The 9807-nt window shown below is 37.3% G+C and overlaps 1 protein-coding gene across 1 annotated transcript; it reads right to left on the reverse strand.

The window, feature by feature from the left end:
- Positions 1-658: 658 nt before the first annotated feature.
- On the reverse strand, positions 659-1321 carry LOC140862048 (uncharacterized). Its single transcript, XM_073265053.1, has 3 exons — positions 1223-1321; positions 973-1171; positions 659-915 (listed from the first exon to the last, which is right to left on the reverse strand). The coding sequence occupies exons 1-3, from the start codon at positions 1319-1321 to the stop codon at positions 659-661; spliced, it is 555 nt and encodes a 184-aa protein (XP_073121154.1).
- Positions 1322-9807: the final 8486 nt, after the last annotated feature.

Consider the following 9807-nt stretch of genomic DNA (forward strand, 5'->3'; position numbering starts at 1 on the left):
AGGTAATGGCTCAAAAGGCAAGGCATGCATCAACACAAATTTCTCAGATATGAAAGAGTGAGAAGAACCTGTATCTATCAAAATATTAGCAGGATAATCAAAGATCATACAATTACCTGCAATCACATCATCAGGTGCAGCCTGAGCCTGATCCTCATTCAGTGCATAAACTCTCGCCTGCTGTCTAGGAGGTTGGTTCAAATTCTGGTTGCCTCCTTGACGATTCTGTTGTTGAGGTTGGAAAGAGTGAATTGCATTCAATTGCCTCTGAGGCTGAGATGACTGTCGATAAGCATTTCCACTCTGTGCTTGCTCAGAGCCCCGTTGAGGACAAAGTCTAGCATAATGCCCCGTCTGCTGACAAATATAGCAATTCCCAAATATTCCCCTACACTGGTCACTGGAGTGATGACCTCCACACTTGCTACAAAAAGTACCAGAGGAACCTGAACCTTGACTATAACTGTTCTGTTTCGAGCCACCAGAACTTGAAGAACTGCTTCCCAAGTTCTTAAACTGTTTTCCCTCTGGGACGAAAGTAATTCTTCTTATTACCTCCACTGCTACCACCTTCAGTCCTCGGTGGTTGATTCTGGTATTGGGATGGTTGGGCCTGAAACTGCCTCTGTTGTTGCTAAGGTGCAAACTGATTCCCTTTCTATCTTATCAGTCCAGCTTCCGCACCCTTGGCATGATCCATTGCATCGGAAAAGTTATTCGGCCTTCCGGTATTCACCAGAACAAAGATATCAGGGTTCAAACCGTTAATGAAGTGGTCAGCTTTCGCTTCCTCATTGTCAGAAATGTGTGGAGCAAACCTCAATAGACTGTCAAATTTGGTAACATAATCTTCGATACTCAAATTTCCTTGCTTCAAATTTGCGAACTCGGCATTCTTATCCTTATGGTAAGAAACTGGGAAGAATCGTTTATAAAACTCAGTCTTGAACAGAATCCAGTTTATAAGCGTACCTCTGTTCTCCATGGCTTTCTTAGTTGAGGTCCACCATTTCTTAGCCACTCCGTGCAGCTGATGAATAACCAATCTAATTTGCCGGTCATCGGAATAGTCTAGAGAATCAAAAAGCTGATCTATATCATCCAACCAGCCCTCGCAATCCACGGGATTCTCCGTACCTTTCAAGATCGGTGGTCGGAAAGACTGAAACCTCTTCAGTAAGGTTTCCATAGGGGTAGCCGTGGCATCCATCTGATTCTCAACCGTATCGCCCTGGTCATTCTGAGAAGTCACTGCAGGTGGAGTTTCAGTCGTAGGAAAAACTGGCGGAGTATTCATGTTCAATCTTCTTCGAGTACCCATCTAAAATCAAAGGGATTAGGACACATATATCTCAATCTCAAAATTCCAGTGTCCCACAACCTCTGATCTTCTAACACAAGTCAAAAGATGGAACTCGGATCCAATGAATGATTATAGTTAATATCTCAATCAATTCATGCTTTATAAATTAAATCACATAACCATGGAATTAAAATAATTCTCAATCAATAAAGAATGGTCGCATCGTATTTAATAAATCAATTAAATAACTCAAACACATGCGAGAAGACAATACAAGCGGACTCGATCTACCCCGCTCTCTTCTAAATTCAGTCCAAGATCTTAATTCTCTGATATCACTTTATGTGAGGCCTGGATTCTAATCATAATCTTAGGGTAAAGCAATTGATCAACTCAATTAAACAATAAGGATTAAGACATAATTTTTTTTTTAAAAAGGGGTGCTCGCTCGATCGGTAAGATCTTACCGATTGAGCGGCCAAAAATTCTAAAGCCACTGCCCAAAAAAGAAGGGCCTCCGCTCGATCGGTAAAATCTTACCGATCGAGCGAACACAAATGTCCTATCCTCTGCCTCGGTACAGGGGTGCTCGCTCGATCGGTAAGATTCAACCGATCGAGCGAGATGCTCTGTACCAGAAAAATTCTGGTTTTCTTCTCCAATTCAAACTCAATTCAAACCATACCACAATAACATAATATTCCATTCGACAAGATACAAAAGGATAAGGTCTAGAGTTATACAATCCTCCAAATATAACATGCATAAAATCCATCTAATTCGGACTTATTCAAAAACAAAAAGGAGTTCGAATACATAAACGACTCCTAACATCCAAGCTTCACTCTATCCTCTCAACCATTTAGCCATGCTGCCTCTGACTCGGTCCTGCCCCACCTGTTGCCAAGTACACATACAAACAAAGACAACAGCCGGATAATCCGGTGAGAATAGTATTCTCAGTAAAAGAGACTAGCATACAATATCACATAATATATCAAAACATGATATATAATCCAATTCCACATATACCTCAAATAATTCATTCAATTGCGGAGTTAAAATGATATGCATGACTTTAAAACTTCTGGATTATCAGACTCAGATAATCAAAAGGAATTCTTCTTTCTTTCTTCGGTTTGGGATCCTGAGGTTAAAATATCCAACAATCACACCGAACTCCCCTTTCGATATGGATGAGGTATATTTTAATCCTCTAGACTCTAGAGCATTATAGTGAGTTAATCGACACTTGTAGTAAATCTCCTACCAAGGCCACTCAACTATAATCTCCAGATCATCTAATTCAAAATGAATAATCAATCGGTTCAATATGAATGCATATGAAATCTCATGCATTCAAATATCAATTCAATCATAAGTTTAATAAGCATATAAATATGCAATATGTGATTTCTTCTAGGACACTCGAATCAATCCGGATTCAAGTTAATCGTCCTATTTCATTCCAAAGTCGTCTTATACCTCTTCTCGTTGCTTCACACTCTTCAATCTGTAAAACAATAAATCCTCAATTCAATATCAACTCAAGTTCATCAATCGATATAGAAAGACATCGATACTATACCGGCTCGACTCTTCCAAATCGACAAAAGCTGCAACTCTAACAACTCCAAGGACTCCCAATCAATCTATCAGAAGAAGTCACAGATTAATATCGACATCAAAAACTCAATCAAACTCGATACGATCAAAACATCGAAACGATATCCAAAACTCAAACTGACGGCATAACGGCTGTAAACTGATCAAACCTGAAACACAGACAGCAGGATATCAATTCAATATAATCATTCCAATCCTCAAACATCATATCCAACACAATACCAACACATCTCAAAAATCAGATTTTCGAAAATAATAAGAAAATTCATATCAAATATGATCGTCGTTAGATCTTCGAACCGTCTTTGATATACTGCCACCGCTATCTAATAATCATCCTCTCCGAATATAAATTAATTCTAACAACATCCAAAAATTAAAACCTCTCAGAATTGAGATAAACTTACATCCAAACAGAGCACTCGAAGTTGTGATCGTAGATATCAAGTCAGAATTTAATTCTATCAGACAGATTGAGCTAGAATCGAAATCACAAAAGCTTGGAAGCTTTTTGATCGCCTAAAATGGTGAAGGAACGTTGTGGAGGGGATGATGGAGTGATGCAAGGACTTAGTCAAAGTCCAAATATATAACAAAACTCAATTTTGCGTTTTAGTCCCTGAAATTTCCGAAAATTGCAAAAAAGGTCCCTGATTAATAAAACTCGGCTCTCGAATTCTGAAATCACTTAATATCACAAATAACATCAATTAAGATAAAAACGGGGCGTTACAATCAATGACAGAATTTGATGAGAGAGTAAGCAGCATTGTTATTGAGCTTAATGTATTAGGAAAAAACATATCCTAACAGGGAAGTTATTCTCAAAGTAATTCAAGGCCTTCCTAAAGAATGGGATGTAAAGACAATAGCCATGAGAGAATCGAAGGACTTGAATAAATTAGAGCTGCATGACCTGTTTGCAGATTTAAAAGCATATGAATTCGAGTTGCAGACTCGAGAGGAAGATCAGTCTACCTCACAATTGACCAAGGCCTAGACCGCAGTAAAAATTGAGTTACCAGCCAAATCAAAAAAGTCAGCAGAACAACTGAGTAGTGATTCCATGTCCTTGTTTGTGAAGAAGTTCGGCAAATTCATTAGAAGAAACCAAGAAGGATCACACAGAAGAAATTTACAAAAGAAAGAAGCAGTTGAAGAACCAAGAAGTTGTTTCAACTATGGGAAAACAGGACATTTCATTGCCGATTGTCCCAAACCAAAGAACTTTGACAAAAGAAAAAGTTCAAGGAATGATAGACACACCTCAATACAGAAGCATGAAGCATTGGTTGCAAAGGACAGCAAAACCAAGTGGGCAGAAACAGATAGTGATTCAGAGGGATCAAATGGCTCCTCCAGCTCCAGTGATGATGAAGAAGAGGTCAAATGTCTTATGGCAAATGATCATGAACTTCCATCCACTAGTGAACATGTATTTGATTTTAGCTCTGAGGAATTTACCAGAGAAGAACTAATCAAAGCTCTTCATGATATGGCAAATGAGTATCATCAACTATCCATAGCATTCGATGAAGTCAGAGCCAAGCAAAAGGATCTTCAAGATAACTCAATTGAACTCTCATGGGAACAATCAGTTGAGATAAACTGTCTTGAAACAGAGATTGATGTGCTCCGAACGGAGAATGAACAGCTCAAGATCGATATCATGAATCTTACAACAGAAAAACGTAACATGGATAAAATAATAAGATCATGGAATAAATCTTCGAGTCTGTTGACAGAAATGAATGATTCACAAAGACCTCTCTATGACAAAACTGGTCTTGGATATGGTAAGACAGTAGAAACTGATGAATCAAGTACTCTACCCAAACTGAACATGTGCAAAGGCAAATACATAAAATTTGTACGAGCAGTTAGGGAAAATGAAAATGAAAAACCTATCCTAATGACTTGGCAGCAAATAGAGAAGATGAACAGAAAAAGATTTGGTATTGGCTTCAAACCTCATGAAACTAAGGTAGAAACTGCTAAAAGTCCTAAACAGACTAATGTATCAACCTAATCCCATGAGAGGAAATAGAAATCAATACCATAATCAACGTCCAGTTCAAAAGCGATATAGAAACTTCAAAGACATTGGAAAAGGCAAACAACATACAGTTTCACAAGCACATCACAGTCCACCATCTAGAGCATCTAACTTAGTACGTACCTATAGGAACACAGAAACTGATAAACTGGTTAAAGTATTCCAGGTTTGGGTTCCTAAAGAATTAATCCCTCGTGGACCCAAATAGATGTGGGTACCAAAAGTTATTCAACCTTGTGAATGCAGGAAGCAGGTATCAAGGAAAAGGAAGAGGAATCATGGTACTTAGACAGTGGATGCTCAAGACACATGACTAGAAATGATAAACTACTGTCTGAACTCATTAAATACCATGGTCCCACTATCACTTTTGGTGAAAACTCAAAGGGTAAGACCGTGGGTAAGGGTAAGATTATCCACGGCTACATTACCATTCAAGATGTTCTATTGGTTGAAACTCTAAAATATAATTTACTCAGCATTAGTCAAATGTGTGACTATGGGCATTCTGTTGAATTTCAAAAACTAAACTGCATTGTTAAAGATGCCTCCGGTAACATTATTTTGACAGGAAACAGATATGGAAACACATATAAAGTATGCTGGAATATTCAGTCTAGAAAACCAGTTTGCCTCGTAGCTTCAAATTCTAAGTGCAACTGGATTTGGCACAAGCGACTGAATCATCTTAACTTCAAATCAATTGCCAGTCTGAGTAATCTCGAGCTAGTAACATGCCTGCCTAAAATTGATTTTTCCAAAGACAAAGTTTGCTCAGCTTGTCAATTTGGGAAGCAAGTTAGGTCATCTTTTAAAAACAGAGGTTATAACTCATCTTCCCGTTGCTTGGAACTATTGCACATGGACTTATTTGGTCCAATTCCAATAACAAGTTTAGGGGGAATGAGGTATACTCTTGTCATTATTGATGACTATTTACGCTTTACCTGGGTCATTTTCTTAAAATCAAAAGATCAAACTACTTCTCAACTAATCAAGATTTTTAAAAGACTTTTTAACGAAAGATCAAGTAAGATTGACAGAATCAGGAGTGACAGAGGGACTGAATTTGTCAATCAAACTTTATCTTCCTTTTTAGAGCATTATGAAATCAAACATGAATTCTCAGCAGCTAGAACACCACAACAAAATGGTGTTGCAGAAAGGAGAAATCGTACTCTTAAAGAAGCTGCGAGAACCATGTTAGCTGACTCCAAAATTTCTCAAAGGTTTTGGGCAGAATCTGTGAACACTGCTTGCTACACTCAGAACAGATCAATGATATGCAAAAAATTTTTTAAAACCCCATATGAGATCTGGAATGGAAGACAACCTAATGTATCATATTTTAAGATTTTTGGGAGTAAATGCTTCATCCACAACAATGGTAAAAGTCATCTGACTGCATTTGATTCAAAGTCAGATGAGGGTATATTCCTAGGATATTCCTCAATCAGCAAAGCATATAGAGTCTTCAACAAAAGAACTCTAAATGTTGAAGAATCAATTCATGTTATCTTTGACGAAGATTTAACTGATGATGTTGCAACTAATACTCATCAACTCTCAGATCTATTTCAGGAAATACAATTAAACAATAACAGTCAGGATGAAAGTGAAGACGAAGTTTCACCATCTACAAGAACACTTCAATCTCCTGAACTGGAACTAGTGGACCCAGTAGTTGAGGATCGTAACATTGCTCAACCAGTTGATGGTCATCAAACCCACACAGTTGAGAATATTGAAGAGCAGCATCATGAGACTCAATATCATCACCCTCACTTTGAAGAAACATAAGTTAATCAAGAATCAAGATTCAGAAGTGCAAGTGATCAGTGGACATCATCCTAATACTAGACTTAAATGGTCCAAAAAGCATCCACTCAGTTCGGTGATAGGTAATCCTACGGCACCACTAAGGACTCGAGGGCAAATAATTAAAGAACTTCTTCATGCAACCTTTATATCCCAAGAAGAGCCAAAGAAAATTGAAGATGCGTTGGCTAACAGTTGTTGGATAGAGTCCATGCAAGAAGAGTTAAATCTGTTTACTAGAAATGCAGTCTGGGATCTCGTTCCTAGACCAACACATCAATCAGTTATTGGCATTTGATGGGTCTTTAGAAACAAGCTTAATGAAGAAGGAACTGTGGTTAGAAATAAGGCAAGACTAGTAACTCAAGGATACATGCAAGAAGAAGGAATTGACTATGATGAAACCTATGCACCAGTAGCTATACTGGAAGCCATAAGAATATTCCTTGCGTATGCTTCAATCAAAAACTTCAAAGTTTATCAAATGGATGTTAAAAGTTCTTTCTTAAATGGAAAACTCCAAGAAGAAGTCTTTGTTGAACAACCACCAGGATTCACAAATCATCAATTTCCAGACTATGTGTATCACTTAAACAAAGCTCTTTATGGACTGAAACAGGATCCTAGAGCTTGGTATGACACCTTAACTAAATTTTTTCTTGAACACAAATTTGCAATAGACACAGTTGATAAGACTTTGTTCAAATTCACGAAAGGTGACCATACCTTATTAGTTCAAATATATGTTGATGACATTATCTTTGGGTCAACTAACCCCAAACTATGCACAAGATTTTCAAAGTTAATGCAGAAAAAATTCGAGATGAGCATGATGGGTGAACTGAATTTCTTTCTTGGGTTACAAGCTCGTCAAATGGAAAATGGGACATTTATAAGTCAAACCAAGTATACCAAAGAACTGATCAAAAAGTTTGGTATGGAAAACTGCACAGTTGCCACAACTCCCATGGATGCATCAATTAAGCTTGACCAAGATGAAGGGGGAATATCAGTTGATGCAACAATGTATCGAGTTCTAATAGGGTCATTACTTTATTTAACAGCCAGTAGACCTGACATTGTTTTTGCAGTTTGCTTATGTGCTAGATTTCAATCAAATCCCAAGCAGTCTCACTTCGTATCTGGTAAAAGGATACTAAGGTAACTTAAAGGGACTCAGGATGTTGGTCTATGGTATGCTAAGCATAACTCCTTCAATCTAGTTGGATACTCAGATGCTGATTATGCTGGATGCAAACTGGATAGAAAAAGTACAAGTGGATCATGTCAATTCCTTGGGGATAGACTGATCTCATGGTTTAGCAAGAAACAAACATCCATTACAACCTCCACAACAGAAGCTGAGTACTTGGCTGCAGAAAGTTGATGTGCTCAACTGCTCTGGATTCAACAACAGTTGAGGAATTATGGAATTGAAGAACATGAATCACCAATTTTCTGTGATAACACCAGCACAATTGCAATTACTTACAACCCCATTCTTCATTCAAGAACAAAACATATCAAAGTTAGACATCATTTCATCCGAGATCGCACTCAAAAACAATATCCTACTGGAGCACATTTCAACAGAGCAACAAACTGCAGATATCTTCACCAAACCACTCCCAGAGTCTAAGTTTTCTTACTTTCGAAATATTTTAGGACTTATTGAATTAAATTAGAATTATTTTATCCATTGCAAAAGATCCAAACAGTTTAGCATGGCCTAAACTGAATTCTTCGCAAAAATATTAAACTGACTCTCCATTGATATTTTATTATAATTGTTTAAAGTTACGATAAGACTCCTCTCTTCTTCTTAAGAAGATATGAGCATACATTAAGGGGGAATGTTAAATAATTCTTTTGCAGTTTATATTTTGGGTTTGTAACAAACATCAAAATATAAATAACAACACATTAAATCAAAATAGCATATTTTATTTATAAACCCCATTTACAATTTCTATTTCAGTTTCCACAGCCATTTTCCAAAGGCGAAGATGCTCCTCCAGTGGGCCATCTTCCACCTATTCCAGGCTATGGAAAAGGGTCACTACCCTTAACTCCTTCTTCAAGAGCAGGAGTTGTATGCCCTCACGACCAAGGACATACGCAGGGTCTTTTATTCCAAGCACTTGTTTATATTTCTCCAAACGACGCACCTCTTCAGGATCAAGTGCCTCTGGACCCCTAAACTGCATCTGAATCAGCTTTGCTCGTAAACGAGCAACCTTCCCCTCGATGAAATCTTCATGAGCAGCTCTCCAACTCTCCATTTCTTTTACTTAACTTAGTGTTTACTTGCACTTCTTGAGTATTTTTATATATATAGACTAACAGCCCATATATCGAAGAGTTTTTAGCATTTATTACATTTAAAATATTAAGAATATCAAGAGTCTCTTACGTATAACTTTCACAAAATAAGGCACTGTTTATGACAAAAAATCTCTGAAATTTGATTGCATGTAATCATTATCTGATAACATGGATTTTCGTGCTTACTATTTTAGTTTACTTTTGTTTACTTAATAGTTGCATCAACACAGTTTAGGTAAAACAGTTTATGCACAAAACTTAGTTTAAGTAAAAAATTCATTCATTAATACTTGAAATTGATAGGATACAATCATACACTTTTTATTTCCCTCATCTTAAGGAATATCTCATAGCTCCAGTTAGTCACCCATGCTCGTAGAGGAGCAACTGAAGGGTCCATTAGCTCATCGGTTGCAATACAAACCAATGTGATGTATTCCTTATTGAGCATCATATAGAGAACATTTTTCTCCTTAAAAATGTCTCTGGGCACAAATGTATCTAGTGCTATCATATAGTACATCGCCCTCTGAGCTATCTCCTTTGCATCCTCATACTTCCTCGGAGGAAATTGAGAATGATGATACATGTGGAGCTCTTCTATCTTCAACCAAACCTTCATCACCTTTTCAAACACTCTCTCCTCGATTTTTTTCTTTTCAATCTTAAAGTAACTCTC

The sequence above is a fragment of the Henckelia pumila genome, chromosome 4 (genome assembly GCF_033568475.1).
Source record: "Henckelia pumila isolate YLH828 chromosome 4, ASM3356847v2, whole genome shotgun sequence".
NCBI lineage: Eukaryota > Viridiplantae > Streptophyta > Magnoliopsida > Lamiales > Gesneriaceae > Henckelia > Henckelia pumila.